At 35.7% G+C, this 22,141-nt stretch overlaps 1 protein-coding gene across 7 annotated transcripts in view; it reads right to left on the reverse strand.

Annotated features, from left to right (window-relative positions):
* The window catches only part of LOC105327130 (multiple epidermal growth factor-like domains protein 6), a 148,754-nt gene that overhangs the window by 37,035 nt on the left and 89,578 nt on the right, over window positions 1-22,141 (reverse strand). For 4 of the 7 annotated variants that reach the window (XM_066074341.1, XM_066074326.1, XM_066074315.1 and 1 more), the window contains exon 3: window positions 21,157-21,411. In XM_066074341.1, coding sequence (XP_065930413.1) covers window positions 21,157-21,411 — 255 coding nt within the window. Of the gene's footprint in view, window positions 1-20,012; window positions 20,142-20,758; window positions 20,790-21,156; window positions 21,412-22,141 lie in introns of those variants that run through there. The other 3 variants (XM_066074320.1, XM_066074351.1, XM_066074346.1) reach the window with 3 other exon arrangements.

Here is a 22,141-nt window from a genome sequence, read left to right on the forward strand (position 1 = left end):
ACGTTACCATATAGTACATGTATCTACAACTACTTGGAGGTCTGGCCGTGGGTTACCATATAGTACATGTATCTACAACTACTTGGAGGTCTGGCCGTGGGTTACCATATAGTACATGTATCTACAACTACTTGGAGGTCTGGCCGTAGTTTACCATATAGTACATGTATCTACAACTACTTGGAGGTCTGGCCGTAGGTTACCATATAGTACATGTATCTACAACTACTTGGAGGTCTGACCGTAGGTTACCATATAGTACATGTATCTACAACTACTTGGAGGTCTGGCCGTAGGTTACAATATAGTACATGTATATACAACTACTTGGAGGTCTGGCCATGGGGTCACTCAGTTTCAATCTCTTAATGTAGCTTTTGTTTTGATCAATCGAATAAAATCCATGCAAAGGCAACACAACTGAAATTTAATTAGCTAAACAATACATGTAAAGATTTTTTTTAAAGTAAAACGAACGCGTGTATTCATACGCTTTTATCGTTTTTCTCGATCGTGTACATTGTGTGCTTGTCAGTTCCAATTTTTTTTTAAATTACAATAAATTAAAAAAAATGAAGAAGAAGAAATTCCTGGAGTGGATATTAATAAAAAAGTTGTGTATTTAGCGATAATGCCTTATTTAAATGTTTAATTTTCCACATGCTTACCTTCAAACATAAACACCGAAGTCTGAACACGATTATTTTACTGAAATGAAATATCGACAGAGTTTTGTTTATAAAACTACTATGCCTTGTGCCGAAATCTTTTTTAAAAGCGATTTCTTAATTTTTCGTTTTATATAATTATAGTATTTAGGTTATATATATGGAACAACATTGCCTTCAAATAAGCATTTCAAGTTATGGAAAAAATATATGTCTCGCAGAAAGGGGGTGGGAATCAAACCCCCGGAACACCTCACACATTCCCTTTGGATCCGCCTATGAATAAAGTCCAAACAATGACCATTCAAAAGTATAAAAAACTTCGAAGATTTCTATTTTGAAACGCCCTATCTATATACTGTCAAAGTGGTTATCGCCGCTGGTGGTTAAGATCACGTGTTCTATAGTCAAACAATACGCTTTGGTTTTGTAACGTGTTTGGGTTAGGTAATTTAGATTAGTCTTGTGAGTGTGTTTGTGTAGTAACTATTAATGAAGAATGATCGGCATAAAACTAACACTACAATCACGAATCAATATAGACATATAGTTATTAGGATTACCGATCCCTAGCATAAAAAAAACCAAGGTATATATACGTTTGATTCAAATTCAAAAATAACTATTAAAACACTAAGCAATGGTCATATAGCCTGGGCAGGGGTTGCTCTCGAGTGACGAGCAGCCTTGGTTCTCGGGGCAAGGAAACTAAGGCGGCTGATCTAGCTGAGACTCAGGGGGAGCACACAAATACAGTAGGAGTCAAGGTGTCCAATAAGGTTGACCAGCTTTTAGGCTTGATAACGCTTTAAAGTCTCCAGTGCACAGCACTACCCACGCCCGGGTAGAGGATGATAGTACTGTGGTAGGGGAGGTACACATGCCCCTTACCCAGGGGGTGAGTGAGGATATGGCCATTAAAAAAATGGGTGTGTAAGGTACAGCCGGGTCTGGCAAATCGCGGGCTATGGAGTCTGCCCGTGGGGACACATACCGACCCTGAAACGTACTTCTACACCACACGCTCGCTGCACGCTCGCTAAACGGTTCACATTGAACGCTGAATGGTTTACACGAAACGCTGCTCACCTTGTCTGAAACGCTTAACGATTTACACGAAACGCTTAACGGTTTACAAGAAACGATTCTCGCACGACACGAGTTGCTCACTTTTCACACGCTTTGGAGACGCTTTTATTCTGATCGATTTTCTTTTCCTTTGGGTCCTCTCGGATTTTTCCTCTGACTCTGTTAGTAAGTATTAATTTAAGAAAACACCAAATAATAGAAAGACTGATATTACAAACATGTTCGTACATAAGTATTTAATTGATTAATTAAATTAAACTGATACTAAAATTCACAGAAGAATATTTGTTCACAGAAATAACAAAAGTATTACTAAATACATGTATATATATTGCTTAAATGAAATATCTATGATTCTTATCAATGCCGTAAATAATAATAAAAAAAAAACAAGAATATAATTCCTGGGTCCCCCGCCGGTCAAGCGGTATACATGTACTTGTATCGAGTCTACCGACCAAGGCTGATTTAGGAACTTGACCAAGGTATTAGTAGTCATTATTGTGGTCAAAGTCCTATAACTCCAACAAAAAGTATCGACCAATGCTGATTTTCGAACTTGACCAAGGTAATAGTGGTATAAACATTTTGTATAAATTTAATGAAATCCGTCAAAATTTGTAGGCATGAGAGCGCTTACATAAAAGTGTGACGGACGGACACACGGACCCACGGACACACGGACGGACGCCCGGCATTTCTATGTCCCCGCACCGCGTTGCGGCGGGGGACAAAAATCCAGCAAAAAGTTACCGTTACCCAATAATCAATACCCAAGATAAAATCCAAATGATTACAAACAGAAATCGGGATTTGTTTTTTTTTCTCACATTAGTATTTTTATTGCTTTCAGAAAATACGATGTTAAAATGCTTACAGTAAATAAACCTATAATTATTTACATTGATAATTTTGAAAGTTATTTAAATTTAAATTAGTCACAAACGTTAGAAAAAAATATTATACAAACAACCCATTAAGTTTCTTCTTATGTTACATCATTCGTGTAAATAAATATGTTCCGTACATACATGTAAAACCACAGAAAAAAATAATCGATTAAACAAAATAAAAAGTTGCCATTAATATTCCGGATTTTTTTTTTCTAGAAGTAATTGAACATTGTATTGGAAAGAACAAAATATAAAAATGACTTAAATGTCTGACTAAACATTCGTATACATAGTTGGCACCCTGCATAACGGCGTACAGTGTATCTATCATAATCTATTTGAATTAAGTACCATGCATATCGATTCCCATAATAATTGCATGTGTACATTGTAGGCAAATCCATGTATGTTAATTACTTCTAAGACTTGTTGTTTTCCGTTAACAGTGTTTTCATAATGAAAATAATTTCTTGTAGAAATATTTTTAATCGGGATTTCAAAGAATTTATTTTTTTCCATGTTTACGTATAATTTTCTTCAAACAATTGTTAACATTTCTATTATATAAATTGCTTCATCAAATTCTGACTCCGACTACCTTTAATTCATTGAATTTCTACTGGCTATTGACCAAAAAAAAGACGCGTGACCATACAATGAAAACAAATACACAGAGTTTGATTGACAAGTTCAGCCACGTGCAGGGGTCACCCGATGTCTGTGGTCATGCGTGCTGGTTGTACTCAGCCGAATAGTCTATGTAAGAGTAATCGATTAAAAAAAAGTACATGCTTATCAAGACATGATCGAGTAAAATAAAGTTGATTAAGGTTTGTTCCTATTCGGGATTTTCATAACCTGGAGTTATCGTTCGTAACACGATTTATCTCTCCATTAAAGCAGGTATACGATATTTAACCAGTATAAACAAATATTTATAATAAACGTTTTTTGTCTTGTTTAATCGGTTATTGATATAAATTGTCAATGTTAAAAGAAGAATGTGCGGTGAAAGGATGCTGTAATACTGCAAAATAAGTACGAAGATTTGACTAGCGCGTTTAATTGTAGCATCGTTTTTGAAAGTGCGGGGGGGGGGGGGGGGGGGGGTCATCCAAAAAATCTAGACACACCATGAAAATCCTAATCCGTATGTGTGGGGAGGGGGTAGGGGTGTAGCGTACTGTACTGCATACCTTTAATCATAATTTCATTATGCATTTTCTTCTTTCCACAAATTCACAAATCTTTTACATGGATGATGCTCCCAAAAAAGTGGTTGGGGGGATTCATGTTTACTCACTTTTTAATTTGTAAACTCATGAAAACTAATTATCTGCTGCAAGAAGAAGTGGAGTAGGGGGGGGGGGGGGGCTCCCAGCCCCCCCCCCCCCCTTTATGCTTCGCACCGGCCATCTACTAATAATTAATGCAATTTCTTGCGGTGAAGTGCTTGGTTTCAGAAGAGAGCAGCTGATACATGTGCATTATATTTTCCAGTGAAGTGGACATGCAAGACAGTCATAAAGACATGTCTGTTCACCTCTCTAAAGAGCATATTTCATTCTATCAGTAGGTCGAAGTACAAAGATAGGCATTATACCTTCATATCTGCAATGATCATTGGCGGTCGTTACTACACTTCCACATGAAGGATTTCATTTAGATTAATTATTGACTTATTTCAATTTTATCATGCGAATTTAAGAGATAATGAATTAAAACATTGGCAACCTAGCTTTTGCATAATTTTTCGCATATGACTTTCGATCATGTTTTCATTTAAAGTTGCGTTTCAATTTTGATCGACAGCATTCACGTTTATATTTCTATTAATAGTTCATTCCATTCTTAAATATCCATGTTTCTTTGTTCCAAAACATGGTTTTCATATCCATGGCTAATTAATATTAATTTATATATATATCAATATATTTAATTTGCTCTTGTGCATTTCTTTTAAAATTCAACTTTAAAATTACCTCACACTTTACCATATAATTGTTTGCTATAATGGCAAGTAAATAAAGTACAACTCAATTTTATAAAAAGCACTGTGATAAATGATAAACATGATAATGATAAAAGGTGCTAAAAGTTAAGCGAACAAACAAACTACAAAAAGTGTGTTTAAGCAGTCTCATCAAAGGCTTGAAGGAAAAAGTATGTCTTGTTTTATACCGAAAACAAAATTCTAATTTCGATGAAACATACTCTTTATAATATAACACTGAGCTCTAATTTCAACACTGTCATTCCTCTTAACCCTATAATATCTATTTAATGCAATGAGTCTGTTTTGTTGAGTTCAAATGGTTGTCTTTGAATAATCATCGTACATGAAAGGTACAGCTGCTTGAATTGATGACCGTCCATGCCTGGTGAGATACAAATACTCACTGCGTCTATATATGTTTCTTGAATGCCTCGCATTTCGATGGAATGCATCTCAAAAGGCTAGCGCACACATTGTATTTTGAAAGAGTGTGTGCGTGAGAGGGGGAAACACAATTTTTAAAACTCAATGTAAGCTCACAAATTCCCCAAATCCAGGTCCGTGAAGTTGGGGTCCTGTACATTTATATCTGAATTTAATCATTATTGTATATATATGCGTAATTTCCTTATTTGTCCATTTGTCCTCAGAAAAAAAAAATAAGGACAGTTCTATAGAAATTTATATTTCTATATTTGATTCCTAGAATAAAATCGATTTTCATTCCAGCTCTTTCTAATATTCATAACATCTTTCATTTCTGCTTACCAAATGGGGTTGTTTTATCAGAGAATTCTGATTTCACTATACCATCATCCATCCGTTAGCTTTAATATTGACCAAAGGAGTAATTGTTCGATAAGTAAGAATCAAATTGTCTTTCATTTGCAATGTTTATCGATTGATCAAAATTATGTATATCACGTTATAAATTTTATTGATTGTAATCAAACGTATTCTTTGCATTCTTTTAACATGATGATTTTAGTTGATTTTAAATTTTAATTAACTGTTGATATTTCCTGTTTTTAAATATTATCAAATGTTTTTGTCGTTAGAAAAGTCATATTTGTAAACTCCCGCACTGCTTACTCATCTTTGGATACCCAGAAATAAAGCCTACCTGCTGTAGGTTTCAGTAACGATAACTCTAGTTTATAGAAAGACTGCATAGAAGTCATGTTTTGATAACTGCATTTAATATTTTTATGTATGGCGAATTTAAAACTATACCAGTACTGAAACATCGTATATAAACGTTATACATGTACTCTGTAACTAGTCGTTTTTTTAATACATGTGTCTGTTTTTTGTTTGTAAAGAATTAATTCATATTTGGAAAAAGATAAGTATATCATTTCTTCTAGATTTTTATTTCACGAAAATACCTAAAAAAAAGAGTTTTGCCAAACACAAACAGTTTAAAGTAATGTAAAACACGGGCGCCATTTTTCAACAATTAAATTGTCAGAGAGTTCCAAATGAAAATTCACACGGTTCTCGCACGCTTTGCTCGAAACGATTTACACGCCTTGCCAGAAACGCTGAACGTTTAAACGAAACGTTTCTGGCACGAAAGTCGCACGCTTTTTTGGGTGTACTAGTACGTTTCAGGGTCTGTATGTGTCCGAATTAAAGGTACGAGTTGTAGCTATGGAGTGCAATCATGCCCAAATTACACAACTGTTGGTGAAGAAACCAGGACCCCTGGGGAATATTAAGTCCCTGGGAGAACGTGCACGACAACCCGCCTCCTGTAGCAGAAATGGGTTCACAGTCTAGGGGTCAAAAGTCCATGGATACTTGGCACCCTTAAGTGAATGTTAGTGTTCCCTGGGTTGCTAGCACTGTGAGCACTGTTTGCGTGGCATCAACTAACATGGAGAAGGGAAGTCCTCATGAGGGCAGGGACACAGTCAACGACAGCATCCATTGTTGGGGGTCCCAGACCCCTTGAATACCGGAAACAGCAGGGCAGGTCACGTCACGGACAGCAATGTTTGGACACGTGTTTGTCAGAGTAAAGGGCTGCACCGTAGGGGAACCGTGGTATGGTGAGCCAATATCTTATAATGATGCAGAGGAAGATCCTTCATTTCAAGGAATGCTTATGCCGTCTAGTTTGGAGCCCTCTGGAAGCCACGACCACTCCCAGTTTTCCCTGGATCGGGGGTACAACTACAACAGGGGTCAGTCTGATTATCAGGCAAGGAATATGTCCCCTCTAGTGACCGTACACCTGCAAGTACCACAGAAGATAGGTAAAACATGGTCCTGGGAACCCCAGGGTGCTTGATTGGAAGCATTTCACTGAGAACCCCAGGGAGGCTGATTGGAAGCATTTCACTAAGAATCCCAGGGAGCTTGATTGGAAGCATTTCACTGAGAATCCCAGGGATGTTAATTGGAAGCATTTCACTGAGAACCCCAGGGAGATTAATGGGAAGTACTTCAACCTCTGAACGGAACATCCCGATTGAGGCTAATAGCCTAAAATAACCCGGTTATGTAAATTGGGGGTTGCCAAGTTCAGAATTTTGACTTTATATAATGGGTGAACTGGTGAGACAGCATCCTGGCTCTTAATATTTGAGGGGAAGGCCATTCACTAAAATTTGTTCAGATCCTCTCGTCTCATGGCACGGGGAAGAGATGGGTTTTAGGGTACTAGGTTGACATTTGGAACAGTGTTTCGGGAAGGGTACGCTTTAAGCCGACTTTCAAGTAGAATTTAACGCTAAGGCTCAGGTGTTCGATGAAAGCCTGGAGTTATGGATGCGGCGCAACGTGCTCTAGGGGCAATGGTTTCGGTCAAGTGCTCCCTGAGCAGGCAGTCCTGCGTTTTGCCTTGGGTGGTCAAGAATCGCGTGCCGGTCAGAAACTCATTGAGATCGCTCTGGGCACAGTAGACGAAGCAGTCCAAAGGGTTAAGACGTACCAACTCAGCAGAGAAGTCCTTGTGCCAACGCGCAGGTGGAGGGTTAGGTGGAGGGCTGCATTCTGTGTCACGGGACAGCCAGTCAAGATTTCGCTCACCACGCTGCGTATTGAACCTTATAAATCAGCAAGGCCAGAACCCGTTGCTAATTTAGATATTGCCAGTAAAGCGGGGAATCGGGGGTGGGGGGGGGGGGGGGGGGTTCTCCCCCTAGTGCTCGCAGCCGTCAGCGGGGGTCTGGTTTATGTTATGCATGGCATGTGGTGAAAACGAATATTGTTCAAATTCAGAAGTCCAAAGGAAAAGTATAAAATGACAAAACTAGATCAGACCTCTAAAAAAAAGGATAGGATCAGGTGTCATGGAGGAATAAGCATCCTGTTACATCCGACCGTTAAATCCACAGTGCGACCAATGTCATATCGATAAAATTCTCATTGTCGGGGAAATTGTCGTTATTTTTTAAAAAGATCACGATCGAGAAAAAAACCCAGAAAATCCGTCTATAAAACGAAATTCAAATAATAGTCCAAAGCAGAGCAATCATGAACCTTTGAAAAACCTCAGAGGCAGGATCAGGTGCCTTGGAGAAGTAAGCATCTTCTGCCGACCGGCCACACCCGTTGTGTGCTACTTGTCGTAATCGGGAAAAAATGGAAAAGGTTTTAGACGATTAGGTGATTAATTTTGGTCTAACAATTAGTGTTGCATGCAATCAGCAGTGGCATTTTAAGCGAGTTTTGCCCTATCAAGTCTCAGGCCGAATCCTCACATCTTTTAAGGTGGTTCTATATACACTTTTTGATGACGTAGTACGCACAAATGTAAATCTGGAAGCATGCAATTCCGGTAATGGCTGACTTAAACTGAGGCAAATTGCATGGGGACCGCTCTGTAAAATGATAAGATATAATTTGATAATTGGAAAACGCATTATTTATACACGTAAGGTGGTATGGGACACCTTCATGTTGTGTCATATTTTTCAATAAAATCAAGAATAATTTTATAAATATTTTCTTTCCCATCATTCTCATCATACATCGTAGTGCAATGGGTTATAAGGTTTACTACGGACTTGTACGTGATGAGTTCGTATCCTGCTGGGGATTATTAAATTTTTAACCTTTCCAAAATATTCTTAAATATATTTTTTGGTTTAAAATTATGAAAGAAAATTCCAACAAAAAATGTTTAGTCTTTATTTGCAATGATTTTCATACATTTTTTTGTCACTTTTATTAAAATACATTTTCTTATAACATCAATCAGCTTTTTCAGATGATTGTTAAATGGAGTAAGAAGATACGGACAGTTATTTTTTGGGGAAATACTGAAAAAAAAGTCTGAAGGAAATATCCATGATTTGTCAGAAAAATATCTTTCAATTTGTTAATAGTTAACTTTCTAAAATTATTTTACAAAAAATAAATCTTTAAATATACCTATTGTAACACTATCATCTTTTTAATATTTGATAAGTATATGTGTTGTGGTCTTCTATTGAAAATCGGAATAAACTGTTGGTGTTTGGAGCCACTTTAAGCTCGTGTGGGTACATGTTAAAGTGGTGACAACAAGCATGTAAGTTTCCCCGGTTCTTCAACAGTAGGGGCACATACTCGAGTTGTGCTATCCGTCAGGTCTGGGGGCTTTTGGTATGGGGACAGTTCGTGACGCATATCAGTTAAGGTAAATCGTGGCGCAGAGAGTGTAGTAGTGGATACTGCGGCCAAGATCACAATTTTAGCACAATGGGATTAAGACTTATTTCATACTGATAAACAAGTTTTAGATGAATGTCAGTTTGGATATAATCAGGATAATACGGGCATGGAAATTTTGTTTCATTAGCAAGTGTTATAAGGTAAGCAGGCAGACATTTACGTGGCATGACCGGCCTTTTCTCTGTCACTGTATACAAAAAGGCAAAATTGTAATACTGCCCTAAAAATATAATGAAAATTAAATTTGGCATTTATCAAAAGCATATGACATAAACTAATTGAAAGTGCTGCTAGAACCCTGTGCTTTGCTGATGTAAAACACTACATAGTATTTTCAATGAAATTGAAAAAGTCGAGGGGGTTTCCGAAACATAATGACACTAGTACTATTTATTTTACGCGATTAACAAGAGGATTCTAGCAGTAATATGAATAATCCTGAACTAACCGCCGATCACATTATTGTATCATACATACAAATGAACTTCGGTGTAGTGTTACACTTTTTGATTTTTTGTGAAGGTAAAAAGTTATCTTTTTTTTTAACTGTCACGTGATACCATGGCTTCAAAGATCGACTCGATTCCGAAGCAGAAAAATAATATCATGGCGAACACGTTAACTTGATATCAATATTCCGCACTGATTTTATAAATGTTAAAAGAATTTAAATTGATCATAATATCGACAGTCAGTCAACTCGGAGTTGCCTTAATCTACCCGCGTACTCTAATACAGATGTTAACCTGATGGGACAACCAAGGTCGTGGTTGCCCTCGGGGTGTACTAATCGAAATCGGGGAATCCCAGCTCAACGTTCCAGTGTACGTTGCCCTTCTCCAAGATGACATGTTCCTAAGTAACGACTTTTTGCAAAAAATGAAATACAATTGAGCTATAACAAAGGAGAGTTCCACGTCTGTGCTAGACTGACCAAAAAGCCAATTTAGGCATACTCTCCCTTAGCGCAAAATTTATCGGTACGTCGCGTGCGTTTACCTATTTTCAGTAGGTTGCTCGATTGTTAAATTACTGGCAAGATGTCTGACTTTTTTTGAGCCCATCGATGAATTTCCTGTAGGGTTAATTTCGTCAAGGCCATTCAACAATTCCGGAACGCTGTGTCTCATGAACCTCACGCAGAAGAACACATTTTTCGGCAGGGCCAGCTTTCAGCAACTGAGACGCCTGCAACCGAAACCGTGATTCCGGAGGCGTTGTAAGAAATGTTGGAAAGAAGGGTTCTTCCGAAGTACTGTCACCGTGTGAAAAACACTTATTTAGAGTGACATACTGTTTCTTTAAGTTAGTGCTAATTATTTCTAATTAGACCTTCACCGCCGGAAATTAAGATGTCACCTGTTATTTAACTAATTATATATCTTGAGTAATCTTTTAAATTTACTATTGGTTGTGTCAAGAGTAACTCTATTTATTTACACCTGTATGTATGTTTTACCTACAGATTAGTCGTTATCCACAATGATCGTCAGCTGGAGACTGGACCTTGTATTGTCCATGCCGACTGCATAGATCGTGTAGAAACGACAAGTTTGGATCATTAATAAATTGTTATTCGACATACCGACTTGTGAATTTCTACCGGTCATAGTACCCTCACACATCAAGGGGTTATTCGACGATATCCAGATTAAATATTCCGCCTGACGTGTGCGATAAGGCCGTGCGACCCATAACACAATATTCGGATAATCACTGCTAAACCACTGGCTCAGAAAACTCCTGCCTGTCATTTATGCACTTAAAAAAACTATTAAATGGTTATGTTTCTAACTTTAAAACCGTGGGGAAAGGGTTATTATGTTTTTTATTTAATCTTTACAAAATAATACGTTAAAGAACTCTTCAGAAATTTTGCCGCTTCGTTTTTCTATTTCACCATTTAATAAATCCGCTTTCAGTCGACAAAGGTGAATGAGCTAAAGTGGACATTGTATACATTAATACTGTATGCATTTTTGACAAATAACAAATTTACCAATCTGACACTCATATCCATGCCATCCGGTGTTACATCCAGAATCACAGGAACCATTGAATCTGTTACATCCATCACAGGCGTCGTTACAAATGTCAACACAGTCTGGTCCAAAGAATCCGGACGGACAAGCTACGTTTAACATATAAATTATGAAACACAAATGTACATATATTCAGAATTTGACATACATTTAAGTAAAAATTGCACTAAAGGCAGCTTAAAGATATATTTAAGTATTGAATCCTTATTTTTTGAAAGATATAGTCTCATAACTGCAACGGTGTGTGCATACAAATTGAATAACGCGCGTTAGCGCGTTATGAAAATTTGTTTGCACACACCGTTGCAGTAATGCGACTATCTCTTTCAAAAAATAAGGATTTAATGCTTATATTTACATTTTTTACCTTCTTGCCTTGTATGCAAATGCGAATTATACCTCAAAATTACTGCACTATCCTATGGGTAAGTTTAAATTAATGGAAGAGCCACTGTAACAGCCACAAGCGTGATCTTTGATTTTCGCTTGTGACGTTGTATTTATCAGCGTTCAAAGTTTGTGACGTCACAATTAAAACTCGTGATTTTACCTTTTAGTACCATGTCTGTGTTATGGTGCTATATCTGCAGTAGCTTTCCATGCAAAATATACGTGGAATGTAAATATTTTGTAATGACAATTTTTTTTCTTAAAATGATCATTTTACATTTTAATTCAGGGTGGGTGGGGTTGAATCTGAAGTTCATTCCTTGTTAAAAATTATTACTCACGTGTTTTACACAAGTCCATGTGATAGCCTGCATCACACCCAGTTAAACATGTTCCGTTGATATTAGAACACTGGTCTATGTCACGACAATATCCACATGTATCACTGCAGTTGTCACCAAAAGACCCTGTATCGCAAGCTATTGAAAGGACATTTGATACGTTTTAAACAAACCGAACTGAAGTTTCGTCCTTTTTTATGTATTATATTAAAGAATAATTTCTGAAATCAAACAAACTGTATATCAAAACTAGAGCAATTTATAAAGATATTAATTAAGATATAATAGAGCAAGATTATTTTGTGGGGAGGGTGGGTGTACTAAAACGAATAATTTAATGCACGGGGCATGCATTTTTCAATTGTTAATAAAAAACATTCTATAAAATGAGATTTAATCTTGTTTGGCTACATCAAAAATTGGCTGAGCTGATAACAACGCTGAACATGACGACACATTAACGACTTCAGACAACTACAGGTTTTAAAAATTTCGTTGCATAATTTATATAGTAACACAATCATTGCATACAAAATAAGATGTATGTAGTAACTTAATGTTTTGTTATTAATGTTTGGTAAAATACAGTGAATAAACTCACTTTTAATATTACTTTTCGTCTAAGGGTTTGATGGTTAGAAAAAAAAATCAGCTCAATTGTTATGGATTAATCTTATGATACTTTTAAACAGTTTTATTGCCTTAACATATCATTTGCACAGTACATGTAAATGTAAGTAAACATGACTGTGTGATACTTATATTAGAGTTTTAGTTCATGGATAATTTTAAGATGAACTTACTATCGATACCTTATATTTTGTCTCGTCAAATACTCAGTAATCAGTACAAATGTACACAATATCTGTATTATTCAAGTAATATGTTAGTATAAGTTGGTTTGACTAATTCAGTATATATTATATATGTGTACAAAATCTCCATTACCATTTTGACACTCATATCCTTGCCATCCGGGGTTACACCCAATATCACAAGAACCATTGAATCTGTTACAACCATCACAGGTGTCGTTACATCTGTCAGCACAATCCGGTCCAAAGAATCCGTAAGGGCAAACTACAATAAACACATGGCTTACATGTATGAAGCAAATACGTACATAGAATCTGACTATGGCATTTTGTCATTGAATGATAGAAATATTGGCAACTAACAGAAGATTGGAGGTGACAACAGTACTATTCAGTTGGTTCCAGCCTGTGAACTTTTTATCGAATTATTTTTAGAAAAGGTAAATGTACATCACAACAACATTATATGAAAGGTGCACTGATGTCTATAATATCTTAATATGATATATCAATATTTCTGAATTATATCAAGGAAGTTTAAATTAATTTGTCTTGCGGAATTAAATTGTGTTTTGCATAAAATGATCCTCAAACATGTTTTATAGAGAGCGGGTTGAGTATGAAGTCCATACCTTGTTGAGCGTTATTACTTACGTGTTTTACACAAGCCCCCGTAATAACCAACATCACATCCAGTCATACATGTTCCGTTAATATTGGAACACTGGTTGACGTCACGACAGTGTCCGCATGTTTTACTGCAGTTATCACCGAACGATTCCTTGTCACAAGCTGGTGAGAAAAACAAGAGGCCCATGGGGCCACATCGCTCACCCGAGCAACAATTGGCGTTCAAAAGATATTGTGCCTTATGGTCCCTCGGTAGAAAAACAAAAAATAAATATTGTAAAGTATTCGAATTTTACACTTTTTTTTGTATACATGTAATCTTTGACATTGTACCTTCATGAAATACTATTTTTTACCAGAATAAGAAATTTATACGCAAGATATAAAACTAAACATTTGGTAGAGGTATACTGTTAAGTTGTTAACATCCAAATCCCTATATTTTCGTTCTGCCCCCCCCCCCCCCCCTTTGTAAAGCGATCAAAATATATGAGAGCATAAAGGTACATTTTTTTCATCAACTTCTCAGTACTTACTAGTTATTATATTAAAAAAAAATAATAGTTATTGTTTTTTATTTTAAAAACCCTACATGTATAGATGTGAAGGCGAAAATTGTACCTCAATGTGCTCAATTCCTCAAATTAAAAAAAATCAAAAATTTTATTTGATTAAATGACTGTTATTTACTTCACGTACAAACCAGGATAATTTTCCGCTGTGATATTCTTAGGAATAGCGATAATTACTTTATCCCCACAACAGAAATGTGTCAGAAATATGGAAACTGTTTTAAAGATGTCGTCTTATTTACTCGTGTCTGGAAAACTATCAAAATTGATGTAGATTTCACATTATTTATTGTATAAAGAGAGGGCCCCAGAGAGTAGATATATACAGAATACTAGTATCATTCTTTTATTTTGTTTGTACAAGTATTTAACATACTCTAATTCATAGAGATTTTCTAATGTTCAACCAAAATTTCAGCGTCAATTGTAGAATTATAAGCAAGATACAGAGCTCACAGTTCGCCTAGGTTTGATTCATAATTTGTTCACATGAGTTATTACATTCAGCTTATGATTTTTAACTTGGTATTTCCTATTCAGCATTTAAAATGGAAAAAAAGAATGGCCTAAGATTTTATATTCTTTTATTCACTCAAGACCCGTTCACTGGTATTTGAGGTTCAAAATCAGTTTATACAAATGTACACAAACACAGTGAAGGATCACATGTACAGTAGGAGTAATAATGACGAAAAAATGTTAAGTTTACAATACAATAAGATGTTAAAGTTGGTTTGGAACGAACAGACTTTGAAAATTTTCTTAATAAATATTGACATTTTTTTTTACTTTTTTAATCTTTAGTTTTTAAGATCTGTGTACAAACATAGAATTGTGAGCAAATCTCTGTATCTTGCTTATAATTTGAAGCTGAACACTCAAATATGGTTAGTAAATAGAAATTGAAAACAATTAACCACAAGAAACATTCACTAAAACAAATAAAGAACACAATTTATTTTTTCGAAATGAATCATATATAAACATGTATATACCTACATATTTCCGTCAGCAATGTCAAACTTTATTTAAACTGAATAAACTCGAGAAAATGCCGAGCATCGCAACAAAACCTATTGCATTAATCTACCATTACGCAAAAGATAATGCCGATCGAATTACCGATAGAATGAATTGTATTTCATTATTTTTTGATACATCAGATTTTGCTTAATTTGCGCAGGTAAACAGTTAACTGTTTGATTTACCAAAGTCTCTGTTTGATTTGATACGTAAAAATCACGAAATAATACAGACGATAGTTCCCAGGTTACAAGCAGAAATAATGAAAACGAAACGAAAGTCGGAACAAGCTAACACCAACGTCATGTGTGAAAACTGTCAACGCATTGAAATATTTAGCCTCAATTTACTTCACAAAATCGGCAACAATATATTTTGCATGTTTCAAAAATTTCCCTTCATACGCGAACTGTTGCACAACAAGCAAATTCATCATAGTCAGATCGACCCTTTTTCGTATAATGTCATGGCTGCTTTAAACAAAGAACCTCGTTTTAGAAGTATGGAATACGAGTCTAGGTAAAATGGGTATGCAAACCCGGGCCGTGGCAAAATAAAAGCCAAGGCAGATCGACAATCGTTAATTCCAAATACGCATTATTTTGCAGCAATATTTACAGCGAATACAAATATACTAGTCCATCAAATATCCTGAAATTTTAATGAGATTGGCAGATTAATAACTGCCAATCTTTGTTTTGCCCAGACCAAGTCTTGCCTACCCATTTTACCGGATGCCGGATTACCGGATGCCGAACCCAAACCTATTAAACTGATTGAAACACGCATTTCCTTTATTATTATTTTCGTAATAACTCAAGATTTGAAACAGAATTAGCACTTAATTTTTGCAATTTATATTTTTCTTCCCAGAAGGATAATTTATGATAAACTACGTTGAATTGGAATCAGTAGTTCTTGAGAATAAGATTTTTAAAAATGCACCCCCCTTTTTCTACAGTTTCAAGGTTTTCTCCGCTTTGAATACAGATCGGACTTTTATTTTTGCAATTTATATTCGCCCTCACATAAGGATGCTTTGTGCCAAATTTGGTTGAAATTGAAAAAGCGGTTTTAGAGAAGAAGTTCAAAATGTAAAAAGTTTACAGACGGACAGACAGACGGACAGACAGACAGACAGACGGACGACGGACAAAATGTGATCAGAATAGCTCACTTGAGCTTTCAGCTCAGGTGAGCTAAAAAGCGTATGTTGTAAACCATTCTACATTTTTTTGTGAATGATATCCAAGGATTGAAGTCAATAGCAACTAATATAAACGAGTAAAATCATATGGAACTTTTTTTTGCTGATATTTGATTTGTTAACGCTAATAGTAGAACTCCGTTTGGAAAAATTTACATACATTTATATATGTTTGTAATTTATAAACATTTGAAATTTATCTGTTTTAATTTACTTTCAGTAGATTAAAGGAGAAGGAGTCCATATTATTTGCAAAGTAGTATTTTTTTTTTATTGCTTGTATTTGTTGTTTATAAATTTTACTTTGAAAACAAAGTCTTTTAATTATTATATAGCATCTCCAGGTTAAGTGCGTTACCCTAAGCAAGCACTTAGTCATTCAATGACTTTATTAAAAAAATATTCTAATAAAATGACATTTAAACTATTATTAATTGTCTTAAAAATAAACAACATTGTATACTGACCAGTCTCTTTAGCAATATTACCATATACACACTGACTGGCAATATGTGAATTATTTTTTTTTGTACTCATAACTTATGTGTAATTACTGAAAACAATAATTGTTCATCTATGAACTTCAAACATGTTTTACTCATGAAACTTAAATGTTCTCTCAATAGATCAACTTAAACACTCTGGGTGCACTTCATTACCTTCTTGACACTCATATCCTTGCCATCCAGGGTTACATCCAGAATCACAAGAACCATTGAATCTGTTACAACCATCACAGGTGTCGTTACATTCGTGAAGACAATCTGGTCCAAAGAATCCGTATTGGCAAGCTGAAAGTAATAGATAACGTACAAACTATAATTACATTTGTCACCACATTCCTGTTCAAAGAATTCGTAAGGGCATGCTGAATACAATACATAAAGTATGAATCAAAAGCTAGATACATGTAAAATGGATGCTTGCCATTTTGTTAACTAAAACGTAAGTTAATTATTTTTCTGTTCTTTCTTAAAATATATTATATTTCCACTCACATGCTTTACACGCTTCCCCATGATAACCAGCTTCACACCCAGTTAAACATGACCCGTTGGTGTGGAAACACTTAGTTAAGTCATGGCAGTGTCCACATTCCTGTTGACACTCAACACCATAATATCCTTGACCACACGCTTTTGGAAAAATATAATGTTTACTTGCACATTATGAGTTGGCCAATATTATGGAACAATAACTGAAAATGTATGCAACCCATCATCACTGAACACTTTTCCCAGAAAAATCTTAAAAATGTATACTTGCATGGTGTAAACTTAACAGTAAACAAATACTAAAAAATACTATAACGCAGTATAACGTCTAAAAGTTTCCGTTCTGAATGATAACACAAAGGGGTTGTAGTAAGCTCGTTTTTTTGGTCATTAATCAATAGCTTTGGCGACAAATCTTTTTTTTAATACAAAAGTTACTAAAACTAAAGATACTAGGCGCACATTATCTCCATGAATATGTTGATATTTAAAATAGATGTAACATCAAAATAGCTATATTGTCTTAAATTGTCAATTAACTTCATTTTTCTCTTCTTGCTTTGTGCCTGTTTGTTTTGTACATTATCAGTTTGTTTGATTTGAAGGTATTGTATTTGTATTTTTTATTCATCTTGCAGTACAAATCAGTTTTCTTTCTATGTCGGCTTTTTTTAATGTAACAGGTTTTGTCAATGTCCTAACATTGAAAATTGGTATCAAAAATATTTAGAGACCTGCGCCTGGAATATAAAGTGATCGTTAAGTATCAATATTTATAATGTTTTAGGTCACCTGAGTCGTCCGTCGTCGTGCGTCAACAATTTTACATTTTTAACTTCTTGAAAACTACCAGGTCAATTGTATTATTTTTGGTATGAAACATCTCCATGGTCAGAAAAATCTAAATTGTGAAATTCATGGCTCTACCACACCTTGGGTGACACGGGCGGGGCCAAATAAGCAAAACGCCAAATTTTCAAAAATCTTCTTCCCTACTCCCACGCATGTGAGGAAAAAACTGGTTGCATGGTTATGATGTCCATGAAGCCCTCTATCAAAATTGTGAAATGTATGGCCCCTGGGTCAGGGGTTCTGGTTCTAGAGTGGGGCCAATATGGCCATATATATAGTAAAAATGTTTTAAATTTTATAAAATCTTCTTCTCTACTACCATATATATTTTTTTAAAAACTAAATGCATGATTATGATGTCCATGAAACCCTCTACCTAAATTGTGAATTTAATGACTTCTGGGTCAGGGGTCCAATATGGCCATATAGTAAAAATGTATCAAATCTAAGAAAATCTTCTTCTTTGCTCCCATAAATATTTGTGAAAAACAATGCATTATTATGCTATCCATAAGGCCCCCTACCAAAATTGTGAAATTCATTACCCCTTCATTAGATGTTCAGGCTCTAGGGTGGGGCCAATATGGACATATAGTAAAGATGTTTTAAATCTCATAAAATCATCTTCTCTACTTCCACACATGTGAGCAAAAAACTGAATACATGGTTATGATGTCCATGAGGGCCTCTACTAAAAATGTGAAATTCATGACCCCTTTGTTAGGTGTTCAGGCTCTAGGGTGGGGCCAATAAGGCCATATAGTAAAAATGTTTTAAATCTTTAAAAATCTTCTTCTCTACTCCCACACGTTTGCTAGAACTGAATACATGGTTATTATGTCCATGAGGGCCTCTACTAAAATTGTGAAATTCATGACCCCTTTGTTAGGTGTTCAAGCTCTAGGGTGGGGCCAATATGGCCATATAGTAAAAATGTTTTAAATCTTTAAAAATCTTCTTCTATATTCCCACACATGTTGGCAAAAAGCTGAATACATGGTTATGATATCCACAATCTCCGTTACCTAAATTGTGAAATTCATGGCCCCTGGGTCAGGGGTTCAGGACATGGGGGGGGGGGGGCAATATGGCAATATAGTGTTAATGCATATAATGTTTAAAAATCTCCTTTTCTATTCTCACACATCTGTATAAAAAAAATTGACTACCAATTATGTTTACCAGGAAGTCCTCTACTGAAATTTTAATGTTCATGTCCCCTCAAGGATGGGTTTTGACTCTAGGGAAGGGCCAACATGAATTTATAGATGTTAATGCATATAACGTTAAAAAATTATCTTCTTTACTCCCACACACCTGCAAGGAAAATTGAATTCATGATTTTGTTGACCAGATCTTTTAGTTTTTCACCAAAATTATAGGTTTCACAGTTCTTTTTGAAATGTGGTTGTCATTACAAATTAATAAGTTTTCTACTCCAGTATGAAACCTAATTAATTAGATGCATATATGAGACTCCATGACAAGTTTTTGTATGGGATGTATGCTACTCAGGTGACTGTTAAGGCCAATTCGCCTCTAGTTTTTTAATCCAACGAACAGTTACTCGTTGCACGGAAAGAAACGTCACTAGTCCATTGATGGCGTTAGGATATAAAGCAAAATCATAGGAGCATATACAATCGGGTATATCTTGGTTTACAGTAATGGTGGTGTTCGTTTATCTATAAAAAGATGACGTTTTTCCGTTACAGGTAAAATTAACGCAATATAAAAAACCGTACACATTGTAAATCAGTTACACTGAGACCATACTGTAGTATCCATGCATAGACCAAATGTTTAAAAAAATGTGTAATAGTACATTCATTACCTGATTTACACAGGTAACCTTGATACCCAGGCTTGCAGCCCTGACAGGTGCCCGTTTCTAAGTGACAGTAACAATTGGTATCTGGACAGGCGTTAGAACAGTTCGCCCCGTAAAACCCTCCAGGACATCCTATAAAGAGCAAAAACAGCCAGCACTTAAAACAATTGTAATGGTTTCTTATGCGTTTTAAAAACATTTAATTAAAAGAGTATATATAGCCGTTAAATATTATCTCAGGTACATCAAAATCACTTTTGACAATGTACGGTGATAAAATATCACTACACAAATGATAACCTTTTTTTTTCAAATAAAAAAGAGGGGGTAAAAAAACTATTCCCCACCTATTTTGATTATTAGTTCATATATAAGATTTATGTCTGTGACGTATCTCTCTACCCTCCCCCCCCCCCCCCCCCCACACACACACACACTGTTGTCTTTGATATTTTAAACTTTAAAAGAAAATATATCAATTCATTCTGTTGATTTACAATTCCATTTCACTCGACTCCCGAGCTATTTGACTTCAGAATCTAGTCTTATATTCACCGCCGTCTTATGGCTGTTTTTCGTTTTTGTCAATTGTCTGACGTGACAAACATATTCCCGTTCTCTGACAATCATCAGCTCGTCTATGCCAACGTTTTTATGTCTCTGAATGTGGCTCCTCATTGGACCGCGCATGCTGCACCTGATTACTGGTTTCCTGTGTAACTACTCCTTTTTAGGGATCTTAGACTCACCTTCGAAGAATGACATCAGCGAAGCTGGCCTCTTGTATCACACACCAGCGCATTATGCTACCGTTTGTGTCTTAAACGGGAACAATAGGCCACAATTCTCGGTTTATCAAATGCAAGTCATGTTGATTGGTTTCTTAACTACTGATGATACAGGGGATTTGATAAAAGCGCATGCATGTGTTCGTATCAGTACTACAACAATCCTGCATTCTATTGCAAATTACAAGTGAGTTTAAATACGTCCTAATATTAGACGTAATCTTAGACTCTTATCATTACAACGCAAGTGTCAGTGGACGCAGTATTGCTGTTCCAAAAGTGCATTGATATTATATTGGCATATGTACACCCACAACATCAGTATTCAAGGTTGAATTCAAGGAATAAGGAACACTCACCATACACCTCCACTTCACAGAGGCTAATGCAAACATCTGTAGAGTACCCTCTAGGGTAGGTAACTCCTGGTAGTCTCTCGTTGTAGTAGATGACGTACTGTCCATGTACAGGACAGGTGGTGGTGAAGACAGAAGGTATGTTGAGTGCTGTAAAGTTGTCGTCCTTGTAACACAGTGTTCCCTGTAGTCTGTCTGTTGTGTTTGAGACGTACACCGAGAATCCAAGAAAGTTATTTGACACACCAGTATAAAAGTCTACAAAAGGAATCACGATCAAAGATGAACTGATAAAAGAAGCTAGATTAATTAAACAATATCCTTATTGCTCTGAGAAGCATTAATTTAACAATAACGGATGCGCTGTAAAAATCCTTAAAATATTATTATAATGAAATTCTTTTGGAGTTGTGTGTAGGTAATAAATAAAACGATAAGCAGTGGAATAAACAAACCGCTTGCATGTATTTAGTCCGTGATATGTGCATCGTCAATATATTTATGTCTTTCCAATCGTCTTAACATTTATTTCTTCGTGTTAAAGCGATATTTTTATATATGCTAAACAGTTATTGTAGAAAAATTTCTAAATATATAACACCCCGTGTATTCGTTAAACTTGTTACATGTTGTGTTTTTGTCCCTAAAGACAACCAACAAAGATCCGATATTACATATGAGATTGAAATTTGTGTTAAAATAATTATCATATATTATCCAATTAATGCTTACATGTATATCACATATTTAAGTAGAGAATAATAAAGTGAAAATTTATAGTTAAAATAATAATTATTTTAATTGGTGAATGTCACAAACTACAAATAGTGTAACAATTCACCAAGACAAAAACCCCGTCCATGCATTTTACTTATAGCAGACGTCGAACATGTAGCATGAGCAGATCTGGGAGGGGGTGTCAGGGCTCCCCCCCCCCCCCCCCGGAAAAATCAAATAACCATCGGACCCCCCACCTCTGGACAACTTG

The sequence above is a fragment of the Magallana gigas genome, chromosome 1 (assembly GCF_963853765.1).
Source record: "Magallana gigas chromosome 1, xbMagGiga1.1, whole genome shotgun sequence".
NCBI lineage: Eukaryota > Metazoa > Mollusca > Bivalvia > Ostreida > Ostreidae > Magallana > Magallana gigas.